This window comes from Cetorhinus maximus, chromosome 4, assembly GCF_964194155.1.
Source record: "Cetorhinus maximus chromosome 4, sCetMax3.hap1.1, whole genome shotgun sequence".
NCBI classification, from domain to species: domain Eukaryota; kingdom Metazoa; phylum Chordata; class Chondrichthyes; order Lamniformes; family Cetorhinidae; genus Cetorhinus; species Cetorhinus maximus.
Genome location: NC_135882.1, coordinates 21366315 through 21391129, shown reverse-complemented (window position 1 = coordinate 21391129; position 24815 = coordinate 21366315). Strand labels below are relative to the sequence as shown.

The 24815-nt window shown below is 42.4% G+C and overlaps 2 protein-coding genes across 2 annotated transcripts in view; one reads left to right on the top strand and one right to left on the bottom strand.

The window, feature by feature from the left end:
• cox6c (cytochrome c oxidase subunit 6C) overlaps positions 1 to 24815 on the bottom strand; it is a 297540-nt gene that overhangs the window by 201997 nt on the left and 70728 nt on the right. The gene's annotated exons all lie outside the window — the stretch shown is intronic.
• The window catches only part of tmx3b (thioredoxin related transmembrane protein 3b), a 146911-nt gene that overhangs the window by 70035 nt on the left and 52061 nt on the right, over positions 1 to 24815 (top strand). The window contains exons 7-9 of the mRNA XM_078540033.1: positions 11004 to 11103; positions 14554 to 14631; positions 21406 to 21472. Of these exons, the coding sequence (XP_078396159.1) occupies positions 11004 to 11103; positions 14554 to 14631; positions 21406 to 21472 (245 nt within the window). The remainder of the gene's footprint in view (positions 1 to 11003; positions 11104 to 14553; positions 14632 to 21405; positions 21473 to 24815) is intronic.

Here is a 24815-nt window from a genome sequence, read left to right as displayed (position 1 = left end):
TATGTATAAAATATGTTTATATTATATTATGAGAAAGATGCAGGTTCAAAGACATATGGAACAATAGGGTTTACATATTAAAGAGAGAGACACATATATAAAGGAGAATGAAAGACTATGTGGCAGAAGGCCATGTAAGATCTAACAGGAGTGTGTGAAATAGCCTTTATGAAACCTCCAGCATTTGTGCATAAATCTGCTATATAACTAGACTGAAGTTGGGGAAAAGCCATTTGGAATTTCACTGTCAAGTGGGTTAATTATTGTGTTAATTTGCTGGTTCTGTTTTAAATCTAAAATTTATTTTGGACCATTGCCTTAAAGGGGGTGTAGCTGGGGGTCAGGTTAATTAGGAATTTTAGGAGTTATTATAGTAGTAAGTAATTGTAGTCTTATGTATATGCTTGACATCTTTTATTTTGTTAATAAATATTTTAATTTATTTTTTAAAATCTCTAAAGGTCTTGGACTTATTACTTCTAAATTCAGTGTACACATTCCATAATAAATATAAGTTGCAAAACCGTTGTGATAGTGCGACCAAGTTTCCCTTGTGGATTTGGTCTGACTGGCACACTTCATCTACCACATCATAACAACCTCGGGATGTTTTATTACATTAAAGATGCTATAAAAATGCAAGTTGTTGTTACTGTTGTTGTGCTATTCAATAAGATCCCAGCTGAACTTTTACATCAACTCCACTCTACTGCCCTAACTCCATATCCTTGATTTTCTTAGTGCTCAAAAATCTGTTTTCAATATACCCATCAACTGAGCACACAATGCCAAATATACAAAAATGAAGTAGTGCAGATTGTAGAAATTTGAAGTTAAAGCAGAAAATGCTGAAAACATTCAACAGGTCTCGCAGCATCTGTGGAGCGAAAAACAGAATTAACGTTTCAGGTCGATGAAAGGGCTGATAAAAGGTCTTTGACCTGAAACGTTAGCAATCTTTCTCCCTCTCGGATGCTACCAGACTTGCTGAGTATTCCAGCAGTTTCTGTTTTTAAGCCATAGTGCCAGATATAAGTTGTGTTATTTGGGTTTGTGAAATGCTTACCCCTGTTTCTTGCATGTGTCACATTACATTAGTTTTGAGCACACTAATACTGCATTTTAAACATTACTAATTTTTTCTGTTGAAATTTGGTCTGGGATTTAGTGTTCATAGCGGAGGGCCCATTCATCAAATGGAAAACCGGTGGGAACCCTGTGTCCATCATTTTTGGGGCACCTGATATCATCAAGCATTGATAGCATCAAGCTTTCTGTTGGATTAAACCTGGTGCAAGGCAGATGTCCCATCCCCCAAAAACTGCCCACCAATTGGAGGCTGGCAGCGGCACCAGGAATGGTGGCCACTGCTGATATTGCACCTGGGCCGTCACCAGGTATCGTGATGGAACTAGAGAAAGAATTAAGTATGGTGAGTTGGGGGTAACCGGGGTGGGTGGGGGGGGGGGAGGTGTTGGCAAGAGGGGGAAGGAGCTAATAGAATGGGCAGGGAGATTACTTCCAGCGAGCCCCCCCCCCCCCCCCCAAACAATCAATCAAACATGGAGTTCCTGAGTACAAGGGAACCCCCTAGCAGGCCGCCAGCAAACCAATAGGATTTGCTTTGTGGTTGAAATTGTGTGGCAGGTTCCTCACCTACCGCTGTTCAAATCTTGCAGTGGCAAGATCAAGCCCTTAAGTGAGCCTCATCCTGCCCTTCCCACACAGAGCTTGAAAACAGTGGGATTTGGGAAGGCAGGGGTCTCCACCTGCTCAAATGGCTCCCCTTCCCCACCTCTGAACTCATCTCAGGTTGGGGGCGTGTTGCGGGGGGGCAGGGAGAGATATTGATGGATTGCTCAGGTAGGCAGAAAAGTGGAAAATGTAATTCAATTGAAATTAGTGTGAAGTAATGCATTTGGGAAAAGCAAAGGAAGGCACAATATATTGTCAGGTACTAAGAAATGTAGAGGAGCAAATTAATCTTGGAGTGCATGACTACAGATTCCTGAAGGTAGCAGTAACAGGTAGATGGTGTAGTTAAGAGCGTATAGGGGATATTTTATTTTGTTAACCAAAGCATAGAGAGCAAGGATATCCTAGAATTGTAAAAAACATTAGTTAGACCACAATGAGCGTACTATGTACAGTTCAGGTCACTACATTACAGGAAGGATGTGATTGTACCAGAGAGGATACAGAGGAGATGTTGCCAACACTGGGAAATATTTAGCTAGAGGGCAGTTGAAAGGGTTTCTCATCCAGAGGATGCGAGGGCCTCAAACCTGCCCTCTGTAAAGATGGTACTTGGACATGCACTTGGTGTTGTAACCTGCAAAGTCTGGACCAAAAGATGAGGTTATATAGCTCTTTTTTGAGCCACAAAGACACAATGATGGTGTGAAATGGTTTTATATCAAAAAATTGCTTTTGACTTTACTGGCTAGAAACACCTGATTGATATATATTTTTTAAAAAGGCTAATGCCACATTCGAGTGACTTGGGATCACAGTAAAAGATGGCTGCATATTTGCAACATTGTACCGTCTGCTTTCCAAAACTCTTGAAATGGAGACAGCCTTTCTACAAAATGGCACCAGGAAAATTACCTTGAAAAAGATGATTGGTGGCCTTTCATCCCATTAACAAAGCATCTAGATAAACCCCTGGATACTCAACTGGGTAGAGACACAGCATTAGACATGATCACTTGGATAATGGGACCCTGGCTGAGAGGAATTCCCAGCCATGATCTAATTAAGGTAACTGGAACACAGTAGCCACGATCATATTTGGATCACTGGGCAGTCAGAGAGAGGTCATGTGACAAGAGAACCCTTTGTGTGTTAAAGCACTCTGCCTCGGCCTGCACCCCCTCCATCCAGCTGACAAATTTTGAGCCCAGTCTGTTGATTTTGACTGCCCATGTGCAGCAATCAGAGATTTTGAAAAGAACTAAACCTAGCCCTGTTACCTACACAAGAAGCCGCCTGTCTACGCCTTTAAACCACCTGGACGCCAAAAGTGTCACCAAAAAGTGGACTACCGAGTTCAACCTGAACCCAGCCAAGTCACCAGCCTTCAAGAACCATACACCCCTTTAATATTACTGGACTCGGAATTACTTACACTCGAAGTTCACACACAGATTATGTGAAAGTCTGAGCATTTTTATTGTAATTAGAATAGGTTAAATACAATAAAAACTATCCTCTTTCCTTTTTAAAACTCAGGAAAATCTGTCTGATCGTGTATTTTACGGTAATAGCATGTAAAGAGTTAAACACGAATTGGCAAGTATATCTGTTTAAAAACAGCTGTGGCGGTCAAATGAGGAGGGGGGAAAGAGGGGAGCCATTCGACCCCATCCTCACCTGATCATAACAATGGACTGAATGGTCTGCATCTGTGCTGTAAATTTCTGTGATGATTCTATCCTGTACCACCCATTCCCAAAATTCATGTTTTATATAGCTGGCTACTAGCCAAATGTTAAAACTGCTGCAATTCTCTAAGATTAGTTCAGAAGACCCAGTAAAAAGGGTGCTGGACCGTTTTAACAATTGTCAGCATTTTTACATTTGGCTGATGGTAAGAGGCTACATGATAGAGTCTATAAATATTTATGAGAAACCTCTTTGAAATGATCATCACCATTATTTTCATTTTGTTATGTGCTAGGCTCCAGGTGATGGTCTGTGGCTTAAAACTGAGATATGAGCTTAACAATCAAAAGAAGGCCCATTGTACCCATTCCTTCTGCTATATTATATCATTTAACCTATCATGATTTGTACAATTATTTTTAATCTCAAATGACTACACTTAATTGCTAAAAGAAAACTAAGATATCCCCCTAATTTTAAGATAATCTACTGAAAATCTAGGCTATTAACCTGACATGAGCTTTCATTCTACTTTGTCCAACTAAATTTCTTGTAGGATATTGCCATATTCTCAGAAGCATATAAGCCTTGGTTATCTTTTGGGGGACGGGGGTCCTTTTGTAAGTACATGATAAATAAATAGCCCACTGAAGCAAATTACATTTCAATGCACAAATCCTTTTTTCGTGACCACTCAAACCCAGTTTTTTTTTTCCAGACCATTGAAGTGAATTGGATACCTTATTTTGAATCACAACATTGCCATTATGACTAAGCTGAGCGATTTTGTCTCTTTCACAAAGCATGCATCCTGTTAAATTTCAAACTGGTCAAATAGCTGTGATGTTTGCATTTGCCTGTTATTTTAGATTCCTTTGCTGTCATGTGCCAGCACAGCAATTTTCAGCATAACTGTTTGAATAGCTCATCAGTCAGTTGTGATGTGTTGTGCATTCTTTCTGTCTCCAGTTAACTTGCTAGTCGCCGTTTACCCTCCACTGCTCCTATTCCTCATGATTCATTGGTTCCTGACTCTGAGCACGCTTCAGTTGCAAGTCCAAATCCATCTGTTCAGCCTACTCCTCCCAGCTGAAAACACAACATGTTTTAAATTCTCTTCCCTGCCTTTCTATGGTAAACACTGTTAGAAGATTATAGCTATGATGTTCCAAACTGCTGTGGAGCTTAAAGTGGCAAGGATAAAGAAAGGGAAGAATTATTTGCAGATTGGTTCAATATATGTAAATAGTTTTTTAAATGACCTGTTCAAATTATGTTGTATTTGACCATCTTCAAACCCTATTATTTTTTAACATGAGAAAACATATTAAATACAATAGCAATAATTTCCTTAGATTTATTCCACGTATCTGCTACTCTGCTAGGAGAAGGGACATTGTAAGGTACAGTACAACCCCTAACACCAATTAAATTTTGTTTAATTGATAGTACGTGGTGCTGTAAGGAGACATTTTCTGTTTAGAGCTTTTTGTTATGACACTGTTTCTATAATGTTTTGAACATAATAGGTTGTTGCGGTATGTAACAAAATGACAACTTATGGTCAAATAATGGTGACAGTATAGTTCTGATACATGAAACAACACATGATTCATAATGAGAGCTTTATCTTTTAATATACCGACTGTGAGAATATTACTCCGCAATGTATCAACTGCACAACTGTTTAAGCATTAAACATCAGTAATAACAAGCCAAATTATCTCATTTCTAATTTGTGCCAAGTAAGACCAACCAATGCATTAAATACTTTCACATCAGCTGCCTGAGTTGCGGATTTTTAATTGTTTTTGCTGATAATGCAATAACAACCATGCCTTGGGCAACAGTGAGCAAAACAGTAAGAGCTTCCACAAGTATATAAAAAGAGAATAGCTAAAGTAAGTTAGTTCCTTCGAGGATGAGACTGGGGAATTAATGAGAGACAAGGAAATGGCAGAGACTTTGAACAAATCTTTTGTATCTGGCTCCATGGTAGAAAATATTAAAGGCATCCCAATAATAGAAAATGAGGAAGCAAAAGGGAGGGAAAAGCTTTAAAACAACCAATGTCACTGGAGGAGAAAGTACTAGGCAAATAATAGCACTAAAGGCTGACAAGTCTCCTGAACCTGATAACCTGCATCCTACGGTCTTAAAAGAAATGGCTGCAGAGGTAATTACTGCATTGGTTGCAATCCTCCAAAATTTCCTACATTCTGGAACAGTCCCAGCAGATTGGAAAACCACAATGTAACACCCCTATTCAAGAAAGGAGGGGGATAGAAAGCGGGAGGAAATGTTGAGCAGGTTGGGCCTCTGCTCATTGGAATTTAGAAGCATAAAAGGTGATCTTTTTGAAACATAAGATTCTGAGAGGACTTGTACAGGGTAGATGCTGAAAGGATGTTTCCATTTGTGGGGGAATTTAGAGCTAGTTGGCATAGTTTCAGAATAAGGGGTCATCCATTTAAGGCACAGAAGAAGAGGAACAACTTCTCTCAGAAGGTCATGAATCAATGAAGTTCTTCAATGCAGAGAGCTTTGGAGGCTGACTCATTGAATACATTCATGGCTGAGATAGATTTTTGAACAATAGGAGAGTTGAGGGTTATGGGGAGGAGGCAGGAACATGGAGCTGAGGTCAAGGTCAGATCAGCCATGATCTTATTGAATGGCAGAGCAGACTTGAGAGGCCATATGACCTACTTCTCTTATTATTTTCCTATGTTCTTAACACACTGATTAGTATTAAGCCAGTGATTTTAGCTAACGCAGTTAGAATCAAGCTATTTCCTCTGGTGGAGAACAAGGTGGCACCAAATTTAAATTGGATCTAGGCAGAAAAAGAGAAAAATCAGGAAGCACTTTTCCATAAAGGGTAGTGGAAATCTTGAACACCTCTCCAAAAGAATGTAGATTTTCAGTCATTGAAATTTTTAACACTGAGACTGGTAGATTTTAGTTGGGCAAGGGCATCAAGGAATATGGAATAAAAGCAAGTAAATGGAGTTGAGGTACAGGTGAGTCATGATCTAATTGAATGGCTTGTTGTGCTTAATTGCCTACTCATTTTTGGCACAGTATAACCTGTACTCCTTGCTATTGACTCTACCTGCTTCAAATGTTCATCTCTAGCCTCAATTTTTGTAACTTTATCCTTACTACATGTAAACACACTGGTGATCCCGAACACTACTGAATGGTGAATGTATCAGTACAACATCAAATGGACTCAACACGTAATCTTTCTCAGTCTGAGCTCAGACCATACAGTTTTTAAAACATACACTCCTATATTTTTGAAATATTTAATGAATCTTTCCATCATACATTATGGATTACACTATGAATTCTGTGATTCTAATCACACTAGCTGAAATCACTGACTTACATTGCTGATTACTGAACACTATTATGTGTTAACTTACTGTTGTGGTAGTGTTTTGCTGCTGATGCTATAACTTTCAAAATCCTGCAGTAGAGATTGCTGATGCAATGGTATTGAGTGCATTGACTCCAGTCTCACTTTGGCACAGATTAGAAATTAGCTCATTTAGCTTCCTATTAATACAGTTCTCTAAAGCTTAGAAGATTGTGTAATTGATACATTGCAGAATAATAGATATTATCTTAGTTGGTATATTAATACAAAGACCGAAATCTGCTTTTCAAGCAAAGGTCTCATTATGAATCATTTGTGCTGTTTTGCTTAACAAAACTATACTATCATTGCTATTTGACCATAAGTTGTCATTTTGCTAGGCCAGGCAACAACTTCCCATAAATGTAGAAAATTTCCTGTGGTTTTGCTATGGGGCTAAAAAAAGATACATTGGAACAGGAATAGGCCATTCAGCTCACCAAGCATGTTCCCCTTTTAATCAGATCATCACTGACCCAGATCTTTGCTCCATATTCTTTGATGCCTTTGCCCGATTAAAATCGATCAATCTCAGTTGTTGAAAATTTTGATTCATCCTTGACTTGATGTTAGACTTACGTGCAAATGGTGTCACCTCGGGTAGCATGTATATAAGACTAAGGAGAGAACCAAGGGTGACAGTACAGAAAGGGTAAGAGAAGCCTTTGCTGGTGAAACACCAATTTTTTTGGATAAGTTTCCATGAGAATGGAAGTTGTACAAATGGAGAGTGGAGGAGAACCAATAATAGGAAATCACCAAGGGGAGATATGCACTATAGTCACAATGACTGGGAACGTCATTTACAACTGTTGCTCGGGCAGCCTTAATCTTGTGAAGTAGGTTGAAGCAGTACTGAAAGATTTTTAATGGAGGTTTAGCATAATGGCCTTTGGTTAATAATATTTTCTTTTTTAAACGCTTAATTATTAAACTACTTATCATGAATATGATGTCTCTTGCCTTTAGCAGCCTAGGCGCCAAGGTCTGAAATTCACTGCTTAAACCTAATTCACTGCTTAAACCTCTCTGCTTCTGTGTCTCCTCCTTTATGATGCTCCTTAAAACCTACCCCTGACCAAGCTTTTGCCATATCTCTAATATCTCTGTGACTTGGTGTCAAATTTTGTTTGATGTTTTTATAAAACACCATGGATGTTTTACTACTTTAAAGGCGCTGTATGAAAATGCTGTTATCACCAACAAAATACTCTATCAATTTTAAGTTGAAAGGATGATGGTATCGTTATGACCAAAGCAGTTGGTTAAAGCGGAGTTATTTAAAAATCCCAGAGGGAATCTTTAAACAACTGTCATAACCTAAGTGTTATGTTTGAGGTGCAACTTTAAATTCAGGAATCAGACCACCAGTTCTTGAGGCTTTACATTAAACTAAATGAAACATTGTATTACTTTACACAGGTTAAAATATATATACACATGGCTTCAAATTACTACTATCATAAGTTTTAACAAATTCCCAAACTAATCTCCATTAAGGCAACAGCAACCCATTGAGTTAACCAAACACCAGGCAAAGCATTTTCACCTTACGAATTCAAAATGAGGTTCTTTTCACTTTGGCTCCTGTGGAGACAGTTGAGAGGCTTGCAGCTGCCTTTTGATTGCCTCTGAGATCCTGCACACACAACTGAAGTTATACCTATCCCCCCCCCCCCCCCCCAGCCACCATTGAATGTAAATTCTCATTGTATCACCAACCTCTGAACTAAACCTCTCTAACAATAAAACTCCTTTCATAGAACCAATTTTATTAGTAATACAAACATATTGCTTGGTCTGCTAGATTGGCGTCAGTTTTCACCCCACTTCTTGATTGCTCTATTCAAAAAATGCAAATGCACTGTACCTCTCTGTTTACATCTCAAAAGTAGTATATCTCAAAGCACCTAGACTAGCTGTCTTTAATCCGATTAAGACACATCCACAGACTAAACCTCCATTTTAAAAGAAAAATATTTTCCAATAATATATACACTAATAGCTTCATGACAGGCATCAAAAATTACAAGTCTTAATCTGTGTTGCCTTGTTAAATTAAGTACAGGAAATACGTTACGGAACTGCTCTGGAAGCTCAGTAATTATACCAGTTTTTTGTTATCTTGAACCTGCAGCGTTTTATATTGCAATGTGGATTCAACGCAACAGGGAGCTGCACATGCAAACCCCTTCCCTAATCTGCATTCCACAGGCACAGGCTGCTTTCATATGTCACTATTGGCAGCTTGGCAGATCAGTGCTACCATCCACTTTTTGTCACCTTTGGTAAGAGCTGTCGCCAGCGGCACTACCGTGTTACTACCAATGCTCTTCAGAAGACATGTCACAGAAGGTAGCACTGGCAGATGGATAATAGAAGGACTGGCTTATTTTTCCTGTGCTCTTGGTTTTCTGGCATGCTTGATTTTGAAAAGAACTATGAAAGATTTGATGCAACCATGTTCATTGTTTTATCCATTCTTATTTAAATATTGGTTTGTAATGTCTGGGTACCAAGGGATTTCTCTTCACTTTGCATTTTCCTTTTATTCATGCACATCTATTTGCTTAATCCTGTGTGTGACGTACAACTGCATCACACTTTTAATTTATCGTATTCAATTAGTTTCTATTATAATGATTTTTTTTCCCTCTGCATCACTCTTGTGCATGGACTATGGCTTTTATTTTCTACCAAGCCATACTAGTTGACATCTTTCTATCCATAATTCAGTTGACACCCAGACATAAAACTCAGGGGAATAGAGATAATTATATTTGCAGTTTTTTTTCAATCTACCTGTTGTCAGTTGATTTGCACAGGTTTTGTAGGCGGTCTAGCTGAATTTGTGTATTATATTTGCAGGCCATTACACCATAAAGTAGCCATGTTTATTGACAGAGTTGTGAAATGAGAAGAGAGGAAATGCATACCAACCAGAATATTGGCTGCATTAGGAGAGTTTGCAGAGATCTATCTGAAAGTTGTTTATGTTCATTGTTACAAATTCCATGTGGAACTGTAAACCAAAATAGCCAAATTTACTGAATAACCCCTAAATGAAGAAATTACCAGCAAGATTCCACTTTTTGTAACTTCTACTTTGACATGAATTAGAACCAATGTAGATTGAACATGAATTAACGGGCAAATGATACTTCAATTAAAAAAGTATGAATTTCACTTTAAATTGTCAATACAACAAAGATGCATCTCACATAACCACAATCATTCCCCTTCAGCATGTATGGCACTAAAGTTCCACAGTATGCTGTTCCTTATTCACGCAAGGTAGGTCAGGAGTCCTATCCAACTTTCACCTCTGAGTTTCACAGGTGTGATTATCATCAGCAAGGCACACTTTTTACAAAACCTGTCTTTCCCAGGTCACAACAGTCCTGATGGTATTTCCAGAGTTTCCAGAGTTTTTTTTTCAACTGACCAACCAAACCTTGGTTCGTGGTTTGGCCACTCTTTAGTGTTTACACAGCTTTCCAGGTTTTAGATTTTATTTTTAGCCAGCTCACACATTTCCTCCAAGAGCTCTTATCTCTGCCAAACAGAAAAACTGACTTCTTCCTTAAGTGATTTGCTGCTTCTCACAGGAATTTAGTGTATTCCTCTTTCTGTCTGTCTATTTTCTCTCTTTTATGAATTATTGGTTTGCAATGTGGCTCTTGTTGTCTTAGTACCAACGTATTTCTCTTCACTTTGCTACCTGATTGGTCTCTTCATTTAACTTCTCTGTTTAGAGGAGTGTATGCATCTGGCCCTTCTCGCTCCAGCTGCTCTGCCTGTAGCTCTGCTTTGTGGCTGCAGCTCTCCTTTGTGCCTGCCAGTCACATGGCTCCTGATCTTAATTTCCTTTCTGTTGGTGCTGTTTCCAGGTCAAGGGTTGCCAGGTTACCTGGACCAGTAATTCTTATTACCCAAGAAAATTACAATTGATCCCTTTAGGACTAATGCAAACTCTTAAAAACAATTACAGATTCCACAGATCTTTTTAAAGAAACTACAAATTTTCCTTACTGTACTCTACTGGATCAAAGGCCAACTTGTCATTGTGCAGTCAAGTTACTACTGACTAAAGAATAATGGGTGTTGACATGTAGAAACAACAATAAATATGCATTTGATCATAGTTTGTGAACTTGATGCTTAATTTTTTTTCATTTGTTTTTATTAATAGGCCGCTGGTCAGATCACTTTCCACTCAGCAGCTGTTTGACCATTGGCAAAAGAGACATCCAGTTTTCTTTGTGTATGTTGGTGGTGAATCTCCACTGAAGGTTTGAAAATAAGTGTATTTTAAACATAGAACTAGCTTGAGTAATTTCTGCTGATTGGCTACCATAACTTTGGATGATTGGAGAGTGTCCCAAATACAGATGGAAATGAAGCTTCATCTAATCTTCCACCAAATTTACATCAGCCAATCAGGAGGAAAACCACAAAAAAATCCTGGCGCATGTGTGAGTGAGAGGATGGGAAGTAGATAAGTTACTTACAGCCATTGACCTTGGGCTGCTGGAAGAAGTCACAGAGAAGATAGCAGACAGTCTGACCACAATTTTTCAAGTATGAAAATTGCGCCTTTTGACTCCAGAGTAGCCAAAGTAGCATTTGTTAGAGAAAGATGAACCATGTAAGCATAGACCTGAAAGCCTAAGGCCAATTATAGAAATGCTCTTAGAATGTATAATGCAATATACAATTAACCATTTAGAATGCGAGTTACTTTGAAGAAGTACCCAGTTGTTTAAGGGAATGTAACGGAAGCAATGCATATGGGTTTTAAGAGACTTGTTCGAAAAGATAAGCTATCTCACAAGAGGCTTGTTAGAAAAATTCAAATGTATGGCATAAGAGAAAATGTAATTGAGAGTTAGAAATTTGGCTAGCCATCAGGAAGCAAAGTTTAGATAAATGGTTGTTGCTTGGACTGGAAAGGTTTGGATGATGTACCACAAAGATCAGTGCTAGGTCCGCTTTTGTCACAATAAATAATTTATTTGGACTGGATATAAAGAGTGCAGTCTCGCAATTTGCAGACAAGGCAAAAGTGTTTGGCGCACAGCAAGGAAACTGTAAAAGACATCAGGAAGATGTAGATAGTGGAATGATTAAGTTAATAGGTGACCGATGCAATTTGATGTGAATAAATTAGAAGTAATACGGTTTGGGAGGAAAATCCAGAAATGGGGGGCATACACCTGAGAGAAAAGCAATTTATTTATTTAGCGAATGAAAATCCCCAAAGCCAGGCGACAGCCTCCTCATTTGCTGAGTTTAAGATGATTAGTCCACCACCCTGTCTGTGGATTATCTGTGGAGGGGATGTTCTTTGGTAATGTGCAGCATTGTTTGTGTCTTTCTACAAGTGCTGAATGGGCTTTTACTGAGGCCCCAGCGCTGAAGATAAGCTGCACAGGGGCCCTGGCCTGTCCTGTCCTGTCCTGAATGTATTAGTAAGGACTACTGTCACCAAGGTAGTTCAAAACCTGCCATTCGACATATGGAGTTTGTCACAAGGAACTTGTTATTGACTTCCTGTGTTTTGCATTCCTCGAGCCAAAGAATGCCTTGCTGATAGACCTTGCTCAGGATGGGTGCTCCATGTTGGGCACCAAAATGGAAGGCAGGAGGCAGCAGGTGGGTTGAACAGGTCACTATGGAGTGGTAAGTGAGATGCAGCATGGATGATTTCAACAAGCTTGTGGCTTTTCGTCAGTCACGGATGTGTGGGGGTGTGATGTTTGATACTTATTCTGTGCATCGGTCTAGCAAAGGTCATCACACACACACACATCTTGCTGACATGCAACTAAATGCAACAATGCGCATCATAACTGGAACACTCTGCTCAACACCGTGGCTTCCTGCCCTCTCAAACATCACACCCCCACACATCCGTGACTGACGAAAAGCCACAAGCTTGTTGAAATCATCCATGCTGCACCTCACTTACCACTCAATAGTGACCTGTTCAACCCACCTGCTGCCTGCCTTCCATCTTGGTGCCCAACATGGAGCACCCATCCTGAGCAAGGTCTATCAGCAAGGCATTCTTTGGCTCGAGGAATGCAAAACATGGGAAGTCAATAACAAGTTCCTTGTGACAAACCCCATCTGTCGAATGGCAGGTTTTGAACTACCTTGGTGACAGTAGTCCTTACTAATGGGAAGGTGCCGTGGGAGGAGGTTGAGGTATAGGGGGTGATGGAGGAGTAGACCAGGGTGTCCTGGAGGGAACGATCCCTGCGGAATGCCGCCAGGGGTGGTGAAGGGAAGATGTGTTTGGTGGTGGCATCATGCTGGAGTTGGCGGAAATGGCGGAGGATGATCCTTTGAATGCGGAGGCAGGTGGGGTGATAAGTGAGGACAAGGGGGACCCTATCATGGTTCTGGAAGGGAGAGGAAGGTGTGAGGGCGGATGCGCGGGAGATGGGCCGGACACGGTTGAGGACCCTGTCAACCACCATGGGTGGAAAACCTCGGTTAAGGAAGAAGGAAGATATGTCAGAGGAACTGCTTTTGAAAGTGGCATCATCAGAACAGATGCGACGGAGGCGAAGGAACTGAGAGAATAGGATGGAGTCCTTACAGGAAGCAGGGTGTGAGGAGCTGTAGTCGAGGTAGCTATGGGAGTCGGTAAGCTTGTAATGAATATTGGTGGACAGTCTATCACCAGAAATTGAGTCTGAGAGGTCAAGGAAGGAAAGGGGAGTGTCAGAGATGGACCATGTGAAAATGATGGAGGAGTGGAAATTGGAAGCAAAATCGATAAATGTTTCCAGGTCAAGGCAAGAGCATGAAGCAGCACCGAAGCAATCATCGATGCACCAGAGAAAGAGTTGTGGGAGGGGGCCGGAGTAGGACTGGAACAAGGAATGTTCCACATAACCCATAAAGAGACAGGCATAACTGGGGCCCATGCGGGTACCCATAGCCACACCTTTTGTTTGGAGAAAGTGAGAGGAGTTTAAGGAGAAATTGTTCAGTGAGAGAACAAGCTCAGCCAGACGGAGGATAGCAGTGGTGGATGGGAATTGTTCAGGCCTCTATTCGAGGAAGAAGTGGAGAGCCATCAGACCATCCCGGTAGGGGATGGAGGTGTAGAGGGATTGGACGTCCATGGTGAAGAGGAGGCAGTTGGGGCCAGGGAACTGGAAATTGTTGATATGTTGTAGGGTGTCAGAGGAATCACGGATGTAGGTGGGAAGGGACCGGACAAGGGGAGAGAGAATGGAGTCAAGATAGCAAGAATTGAGTTCCGCGGGGCAGGAACAGGCTGACACGATCGGTCTGTTCTGATATTCTGGCCCAAGTGGCCTCCTGTGCTGTAAACTTTGTAAATCAAAACTTTGATTTCTTGCTATACTGTACATATGACATAGCAAAAGAACAAAGGGATTTCTTCAACTTCTAACATCTACGTTTCATTTTTTGATTGAAATAGTAAAAAATGAAATTGTTTTTAAATATATGAATAAACTGAATGTAGACCGTGTTTCTATATTTTGAGGATGATGCTCAAGATTTTCTACAGGATTTATGTCCCGGAACCAGAAATACATCTTAATAAAAACTATTAGCCATAAAATGTTACGTAAATCTGGAAAACGTATTTGCTATTTTTTTAACTTGGTATGGATTCTTAGCTACAGGATAAGGGAAAAAAATATTGTCGAGAATTGCATTTTAATCCTTGGCATTCTTATAATTTTACTCTCCACCAGGAAAAGTTCTTTGAGGTGGCGTCAGAACTGATTGTGTATACCTACTTCTTTTCTGCTTCAGAGGATGCTTTACCACAGGTAATTTTTTTCAAGTTAATTATCATGTACCAATTACAATTTGAAAATGACACATCTCTTATTTATTTCTGCTGCAAATGCCATTAGGTCCTTCTAGCCTGTTTCTTCCACATATAAGGAACTCTATTGTCTACTCTCTTCCGTACTGTCAGCCGTGGCTCTGTTGATAGCACGCTCGCCTCTGAATCACAAGATTCTGGGTTCAAATCACACTCCAGGGCTTGAGTACAAAAAAAAAATCAATGGTGACATTCCAGTGGAGGTGCTATCTCTCGGATGAGAGGTTAAACCAAGGCTCCACCTGCTTGGGCACTATTTCTAAGATGAGCAGAGGAGTTATCCCTGGTGTAAAAACAAAAATGCTGGGAATACTCAGCAGGTCAGGCAGCATCTCTGAAGAGAAACATTAGTGGTTGAGATGTCCTTTCATCCATAAGGTGATTTGAGGCGTCCGATGGTTGTGAAAAGTGCTATATAAATGCAAATCTACCTTTCTTTTGCTCACTCGAGCAGCATTATCTCTTTTGTTTAGACTGCTGAAACAGTTTTTCAGCCCTTTTCAATATTGGCTTTCCATAATTATTCCAGTTTTAATTTCAGTTAATTACATGTACATCAGATGGCTTAATGATAATGAAATGCACTGATGTTGATGGCAAAAGCTTGCAGGAGTTGGAATCTGATAACACTGAAATGCAGAATTCCTCAGCTATAGACAGTCGTAACCTAAAGATGCTTTAAGGACCTTGTCATTGAACTGTACATAAAATCATAAAATGATACAGGACAGAAAGACATTTTTTAGCCCATTGAGCCTGTGTCTCTTCTTTCAAAGAGTTAATTATGTCTAAGCAAGACTGGAAGATTATCACCAGTGCCTCTGAAATTTCCACTCTCTCACCTCCCTCAGTATCTTTGGATGCATCACATCCTTACCTGATACCTTATCTATTTTAAGTAAAGATAGCCTTTCTAATACCTCCTCCTTCTCAGTTGTAAATTCCTCGAGTGTACCAGTTACTCCTCTCTCACCTCAGCCTGGGTAGCATCCTCTTCCTTTGTAAAGACAGATGCAAAGTATTTGTTTAATAACTCTGCTATTTCTGCCTCCACATGCAAGTCTCCTCTTTTATCCCTAATTGGCCCTACCCTTTCTTTTACCACCCTTTTATTATTTGCATGCCTATAGAAGACTTTGGGATTCCTTTTTATGTTAGCTGCTTGTCTCTTTTCACACTCCCTCCTTGCTTTTCTGATTAGTTTTTTCACTTCCCCTCTGGTCCTTCTATATTCAGCCTGATTCTCCATTATATTTTCTACCTGACATCTGTCATACGCATACTTCCTCCTTTTCACCTTCACCTCATTCTCTCTTGTCATCCAGGGTGTTCTAGATTTATTTGTCCTACCTTTTGCCTACAAGGTAATATACCTTGTCATTGCTTGCAATGCTATCTCTTTGAAGGTAGCCCATTGTTCAGGTTTTAAAATATGCAGCAGCTTCTTGATGGCTGAAGTATAAAGGCGAAAAGCATTCCAGGTTCAATTTTCATGCTCTTGGTTTAGGGAGGTGGAAATTGCCTAAAATTCACAATGAAGAGCACTAAAGAATGAACTTGCATTGATTATAACACCTTTCTTCATCATCACAGGTATCCCAAAATACTTCACAGTCAAATAGTTTTAAGCAGTATGATTTGTAGGGAACTGCAGACGTCAGTTTGCACCTAGCGAAGTCCACAAACAGCAATAAGACAAATTTCCCATTATGACAGAATTCAACACTTGGGCTGGGGTTTCCCTGAAATCGGCAAAGTCTGATGTCAGGCGGGGAAATTGGCGTTTGACCCAACAACGGCAATTGCGGAATTTCACTCTGTTTCAAGTGGAACATTATGAAAGGAAATCAGAGGTACATTGTCTTATGTTGGATCACTGGCAGGGCAGCCCTGGATTTGTCCATCCCACCATGACCTCAGAGCTTCGGTAATCTAGGCACCATATTTAAAGGCCGCTCTTGCACAGGGCTCGCACTCCAAGGGATAGGAAGCTGCTAGGAACTGATGGCTGCCAAAACTAGGAAATATGATGCCCCCAAATTTAGCGATGCTTCCCTCAAGCACCTAGGCACAGTGGAGGCCCACTGCGATGTCCTCTACCTCCTGCTCTGGGTGAAGATCAGCAAACAAGGTCACCAATCCAGCATGGGAGGCGGTGGTCAATGCCAACGCACTCCAAAAGGGGACAGCCACCCAGTGCTGAAAGAGGATGAATGCTGATCTCCGTTCTACCAGGGTAAGTCACTCTTCTCATCACTCTCAACTCACACTCACAAACCCATCACACATCCACAGGGACATCACTCACTGCGAGCTCAAGGGTCATCTCCACTCTCTCACACACCCCTTCATCTGCCCCGCAGATTGTTTCCTCATCCCATCCATGGCACCACTCACCATCGACACATGCTAAGCATCCTTCCCATCTGGCCTGGCAGGCATCCTCCTTACACTCTCTCCATCTGTCTTCATGCAGGGCAAACTGGCACACAACATAAGGGCAAAGTCCCAAACTGGTGGAGGAATGCCTGACCTCAAGATCCTGACAGACTTTGAAAACAGCAATTCAGCTGGCCATTGAGAATGTGAACCGTTGGTGTGCCGACGGTGAGGTCAGTGGCACTCAACCAAGTGAGGATCCAGCACTGCAACGTCCATCAGACAATCATGCTGTGAGTGATGTGTCCTGTTTCGCAGGCCACTGCCATGCACTAATTATCTCTCCTTTTTTTCACAGGCACATGTGGGAAGCAGCCGAGGGGGTCCACAAGCCAGGTCCTCGACTCCAGCCCCGAGGACATCACAGAAGAGCAATCCGCAGACACCGTCATTGAAGTTCCGTCACGGCGCTCATCCACACCCTCCACCAACGCAGAGACACACCCCTCCATGGGACCTAGTTCTGGAGTAGCCTTGGGCTCCCAATCTGGTGAGCACATCGCACTGCCTGATCTACAGCAGGAGCAGGCAGGGACATCCCAGGATGCTAGCAGTCAGGATTTCTGGAGGCCAGGAATCTAATCAAATGATGACCCTCTGGACTCGGTCATACCTCAGTTGCTGGAACCGCAAAGGCAAGCTTGAGAACATCGGGAAGGAATGTCTGCTGCACTGCTCAGATTGCAAGGCACGATGGAGGATTCCATCTGCCTTCAGACCGAGACGATAGCACCAGCATGCCAACGCACCAAAGTCAACACTGGTAGGGTGGTGGCCCGTGGAGACCTTGGTCCAGGACGTCAGTCCTGCACTGCTGCAGAGGCTGCACTCCATCACTGAGGCATTTGCTGGCATCCATCAGTGTGAAGACGGTTGGGGGAGTTGTGACAGGGCAACTCACTTCAGCTGCTCCTTCCTCTCAAGGAGTCAAACAAGGACCCTCGGGCACCCATAGGGAGGAGGATCAGCAGGTGCACACCCTGGGGCCATCAATCCAGGTCCATCTGAATCCCCTTTTCCTGTGACCCCCATTGGCTCCAGCTTGGCTGAGGAGGGTGGCACTGCCACACAGCAGGACCCCGAAAGCAGGCCAGGGCCCTCCAGGTTTCAGCCGACCAGAGAACGCCTGCCACGGTCATCATCGACAACAGGGTGTAGCAGTCAGCAGGCCACCTCCACCTCTGCTGTGGATGTCAGGGATGCACGAAGGTGTAGTGGCAGGATTAGAAAGATCAAGAAGATGTAGTTGCACAACGTGGGCACAGGTGTTAACCACTTGTACGTAATGTTGACCATTGTAAGTACACTCCCAAAATATCTCTTTGTCTAATGCTCCTTGTTGTGATGAGCAGTGTTCATGTCAATCAGATGTGAAACCTTGGTTCCTGCACAAAATGAAGGCAAGTGTTGCAGTCCAGTGCCTCTCCCTGTGCAGTGTGTTACTTCCTGAGCACAGTAATTGTCTGGCTTCAAAGTCACTCTCCAAATCAGTGATGCCTGCACCTCTGTGGCTTGTGTTTGCTGCAAGAATCTCGTACCCAAGCAACATGCAGTTCTGTGATGTTCTATTTGCTCTCAGCACCTTAGAGGTGTGGCTGAACCCTGCATCTCGTCAGCATTCCTGACAGGTGAAGGTGTGATGCTAAAGGGAACAGGTGATGAAGCCTGCCAAAGGATAAAACACTGTTAAAGCCCATGTGCCCGCTGTATCTCAGCAGTGTCTCAATGATATGAGCCTCTTCACAGAATGTATCTGCGCTGCCCTCAGCCAGACAGGTGTCACATGTTCCCAGGTGCAATGTGAAGATCTCAGGAGTGTCCTCACTGCATCTCGTCACCATCCACCTGGAATCTTGCCAGTGAGGGCCTCACAAACACGCCTGCTTCGTCTGGCCAGTGCAGTGGCCTCATCACCTGCATCCCCCCCTTCCAAGACGTCATCACCTTCATCCCCTTCAACTTCCTCCTCATCAGAGTAGATGTGCAGCTCTTCCATCTCCTCATCATCCAGGTCTTACCCCCCCCTTTGTATTGGCAGCTTGTGTAGCACGCAGCAAGCCACAGTGATGCGTTACACCCCTTGGGGAGTGCACTGGAGTGCTCCACCAGAACTATTGAGGCACCAGAAGCTCATTTTCAGGATCCCTATGTTGTGCTCCACCAAATCCTGGGTTGCGGCAAGAGCTTCATTGTACCTTCTCTCAGCAACAGTCTGAGGCCGCCGCACGGGCGTCATCAGCCACGTCCTTTCCTTGTCCCCGAGGAGAAAACCTTGCATCCTGTGTTGTCCCTGGTAGATGTCAGGGATCTGAGACCTGCTGAGGATGTATAAATCGTGGACGCTTCCAGGCTATCTTGCTCAAACCCGCGTGATCAGTTTGTTATGGTCGCAGACCAGTTGAACATTTGAGAGAGTGGAAGCCTTTGCATTTCACATACTGGACTGCTTGTTGCCAGGGAGATTTAAGAGCCGTGTGAGCGTAGTTGATGGCACCCTGCACCTGTGGGAATCCGTAAATCTCAGAAAATCCCAGGGTTTTTACTTCCTGGCTTGCCTGATCTCCGTCGAAGTTGACAAAGTTGTGTGCCTGGGCAAAATGGCGTCAGTGACCTCCTGGATACATTTGTGGGTGGAGGCAGTGGATGCCCTCCGAGTCCCTGTGGTGCCAAATCCCGCAGAAGATGGCATATGAGAGTGACTGGTTCCCTTGACATGCGCAGTCATCGGCAACACTGTTTCTTGCTGATCTGCAGGTAACACATGCGCTGTTTGTAAACCCTGGGTCTAGTGACGCACCTAAGAATGACGGCTTTGTGGTGTTCATCCTCTGCGTGTGGAGGAGACAGTGCTGCCCCTTGGTCTTGAGTGTTCTGCTCCTCCCTTTGGCGAGACACACACCTCCATCACATTCTTCTCCATCTTCTCTCCTGCCTATAAGCAATGAGGCAGACAGCGAGATCACCAGGCCCCATCTTCCTGATAGTCGTCTCACTGCATTATCAAAGAGAGAGACGTGAGGGTCAGCAATTGCCTCCTAAGGATCGCTCTTATTCAAGTCATCGCCTGCAGCTGCCTCTCAAGTCCCCTTTATGCATGTGGGAGAATCATGGCCACCACATGGGTGACCAAAACCCCAACCACCATTGCCCCACACCACATGACCAAGTGGCGACAGCTCCTGCCACTTGACTGCAGCCTGACCTGCACGCTAAGGCTTCACGGTTTGCTAGGACCATGAGGGTGACTTTTCAATGTCTACTTAACCATAAAGCAAGGGATTAGGAGCGCACCCCTCTGTCAATGTTCCACTGCCACCTTTCCCAAGGGGATCCTCAAGCTTGCCCAGTCGCCCAATGATTCTGCAGCACCATAGCACTTATTTGATTTTGAAGTCTGTGTACAAGGAGTTAGGAGTAGAGGAACAATCATTGGCACTGTCAGGAATTAGTGCTACTTGAGGTGTCAACCTTCAGTCTGTGCTGCCATGACCCCACCTTGCACTGTTGCCCTAGCTCTGAGGTTCCCTGCTCTCCGGCACTGTTGCACTAGCCCCAGCACCGCAAGCCAGCCACAAAGGAGCTGCTGTGGAGACTTGGCTATGAACTTTAGATATTTTCCCCCCGCCGAGTTGATTTTAAAAGCCTGCAATATTAATTTGAGGCTGTGAATATGCCATTCTTCAAAAAAAAAACGGTCGAGATAGATGTCCTGCGAAGAACATCTGGAAAGGGAAGAGATACTTTGTATATCTAAGTTAATAAAGAACTGCTGTTGCCAGGCTAAAGAATCTTGCTCACAAAAACAGAAAATGCTGGATAAACTCAGCAGGTCTAACAGCATCTGTGGAGAGAAAAACAGAGTTAACGTTTCGAGTCCGTATGCCTCTTCGGAGCTAAAGAGAAGTAAAAATATGATGAAATTTATACTGTTTAAGGGGGCTAGAGCAGGTGAAGCTGGATAGAAGGCCAGTGATAAGTGGGGCAAAGGAGAAATTGACAAAGATGTCATGAACAAAAGGACAAAGGGGGTGTTAATGGTAGCTGCGTTTTTCCAGCGTTTCCTGTTTTTGTTTCAGATTTCCGGCATCCGCAGTATTTTGCTTTTAGCAAAGTTGACTAGCTGTTTTCCCTGTATCAATATAATATAACTGAAGGATGGATTATTTTGAAATTATATCTTACTATAGATCCCTTAGTTATCATGTAAAAATCCTAATTTCTAATGCAAAACATTTTGAACAGTTTGTAAGCATTTGTGATGATGCTTATCCACTAGGATGTCTCTGTCCAAGAACTTCCTGCCGTGTTGGTGTTCAAAGATGGAACCTACTACACATACGATGGTGAGTCCAGAAAGCATGGTTTGTTTTCTGTTCTAATTTGTGTGTATGTCTTTTTTTTGTGGGAGAGAATGGGGAGAAGGTGATACTGAAGCAAAATAAGACATTTCTTTTAGACAGCAAAGCATCTTTGTTTTCTGTAATCCATAATAAGTCACTTATTTGAGAATAATCTGACCTTTTAGTCAACAATTCTGAACATCTGCAGCGGAACTGCATAGAAAGTTATGGTTTTGATCTTCAAATTTAAGTCCTCCTTGGTGATTACAGTGAAGTCTCGGGGGGTTACGTTCCCGTGATAGTTTGTAAACGGCAAAATCACAAAGTGGGAACATGATTTTGAATGGGATTCAATTAAATCTGTTCCACCTGTGCGAGAGCAGTACTGGACTCTAGCAAAAATGTAATGCAGTAGCTGTATAGGACAGATGGAGAAACCTCTGAGCATCGTGTCATCACTCTTTGCAAGAGATTACCAAAGCATGCAACGTGCATGGATTCCTTGAATTCCTTCTAAAGGGTTAGTTAAGAACGATAGGGATGGGAAAATTAGGGGACAGGTTTATAAAACACACAGGCACAGAGTTAGGTTAGATGTTAGTGAAGATTTTAAATTGAGTAGAGCCATTGTTGGAGCTCTGGACGCTCCATAATGGCTGCCATCTCCCCTGGAAGGAGAGAGAGGAGAAACCATGGATAAGCAAGCATTGCTCACGCGATGGGTGATGCTGTCTACTAAGTAAAAAGCATGGGTAAGTGAACTCGTGAACAAGGAAGTCGCAAACAGCAGGTGTTTACTGTATTCACAACACAGTTCCTGAATAAGCGAAATGAATCATTGAAACAGTAAGCATTACTTCTGTGACTCATAAGATGTTAAGACACCAAAACCTTTTTGAAAAAGATCATAGCGTTGCGATTCATGTACATGCTCATTACAACAAAACTTCACTGGATAGTTTACAATAAATGTAATCAAAGGCCACCTCTTGAATTTTGTTGAGAAAGAAATCTTTCTATCTTCATAGCCAGTGTTATTTTGAAACCATGCATTGAATAGATTTCAGACTAAATGGGAAAAACACCCAATCTTCAGTGCTGCTTTCAGAACAACAGGTGACATATAGTAAATGCCAGGCTGTTTTCTACTGTAGCTACTGTATTGGGGTTTGCTGTTTTTGAACATCCTGTTAATGGATCCCATGCCTTTTGCATGTCGTAATTGACTGTTGCTGCCCAGTAGCTATTTATGATGGCACAGCCAAACAGGTGTAACAGTGCAGCGCTTTGAGGAACAAAGTGGATGTTATGTTTTGCTTGTGCCTTCATGTTCTGTATCAGTGTTTTCAAAGGCTGACTGAGGAAAAATTTGGTGTGGAAGGTCGGATGTGAATTATTAAAGTGCCTTGTTATATAGATAGCGAGTTAACATGAAGAGCAGTGGCTAGGCTTGGATTCACCTAATTCAATCAATGCAACTTGCCTTTGTGCAATACAACATAGAGGTAGCTATACTTCTCCATGTTAGAGGATCATGTAGGCTTATGCCAGAAAACCCCTACCAAACATCTGGGATCTTAGACCACTCAAGACTTAGTGTGAGGCATTTATCAATTGTCGCGATGAGCTAATATATTTTTACTATTTACAACCTTTAGGAAACAACATTAATGATAGCTTATTTGTGTTTTAACCAACAACCTGCATTTATTTTTTGTTTATTTATCATGGGATGTGGGCGTCGCTGGCTAGGCCAACATTTATTGCCCATCCCTAATTGCCCTTGAGACTGTGATGGTGAGCTGCCTTCCTGAACCGCTGCAGTTCATGTGATGTAGGTACATCCACACAGTTTAGGGAGGGAGTTCCAGAATTTTGACCCCGTAACAGTGAAGGAACCATGATATATTTCCAATCAGGATGGTGAGTGGCTTGGAGGGGAACTTCCAGGTGGTGTTGTTCCCATGCATTTGCTGCCCTTGTCCTTCTAGATGGTAGTGGTTATGGGTTTGGAAGCTGCTGTCTAAGGAGACTTGAGTTCCTGCAGCGCATCTTGTAGAAGATAGACACTGCTGCCACTGTGCATCAGTTGTCGATGGGGTGCCAATCAAGTGGGTTGCTTTGTCCTGGATGGTGTCCAGCTTCTTGAGTGTTGTTGGAGCTGCACTCATCCAGGCAAGTGGTGAGTATTTATGTATGAACATAGAAAATAGGAGCAGAAGTAGACCATTCGGCCCTTGAGCGTGCTCTGCCATTCAGTAAGGTCTTGGCTGATATGTTTGTGTTTCAAGTTCTACATTCCCATCTACCCCTGATAATCTTTGACTCTTGTTAAGCAAGGGAATCGATCTACCTCTGCCTTAAAAATATTCAGTGACCCCGCTTCCACTGCCTTCTGAGGCAGAGAGTTCCAAAGTCGCACAACCTTCTAAGAGAAAAAAATTCTCCTCATCTCTGTCCAATAAAGGTGACCACTAATTTTAAAAGTTCTGGACTTACCCACAAGAGAAAACATTCTTTCCATGTTCACGTGGTCAAGACCATTCAGGATCTTATATACTTCAATCAAGTCACCCCTCAATCTTCTAAACTCCAGTGGAAACAAGTCCAGCCTGTCCAACCTATTCTCCACAAGACAGCCTACTCATTCCAGGTATCAAACAAGTAAACTTCCTCTGAGCCACCCCCAATGCATTTGCATTCTTCCTTAAATCATGAGGCCAAAGCTGCACACAGTATTCGAGATGCGGTCTCACCAATGCCCTGTATAACTGAAGCATAACATACTTTTATGTTCAATTTCTCTCATAATAAAGGATAGCATTCCGTTAGCCGCCTTGACTACCTGCTGTACCTGGATACTAACGTTTTGTGACTCTTGCATGAGAAAACCTAGATCCCTCTGCACCTCAGAATTCTGCAGTTGTTCTCCATTTAAGCAATACTCTGCTTTTTTATTCTTCTTGCCAAAGTGAACAACTCTGCATTTTCCCACATTATACTCCATCTGCCAGATTTTTGTCCACCCACTCAACTTATCTATATCCATCTGCAAACTCCTTGTGTCTTCTTCACAACATACTTTCCTACCTATCTTTGTGTCATCTGCAAATTTAGCTACCATGCCTTCGCTCCCCCTCATCTAAATCAATGATATAAATTGTAAAAAGTTGAGGCCCCAGCACAGACCCCTGCGGGACTCCACTAGTCACATCCTGCCAATCGGGCAAAGACCCCATTTATGCACACTCTCTGTTTTCTGCCAGCCAGCCAATCCTCTATCCAGGCCAATATATTACCCCCTACACCATGAGCTTTTATTTTCCTCAATAACATTTGATGTGGC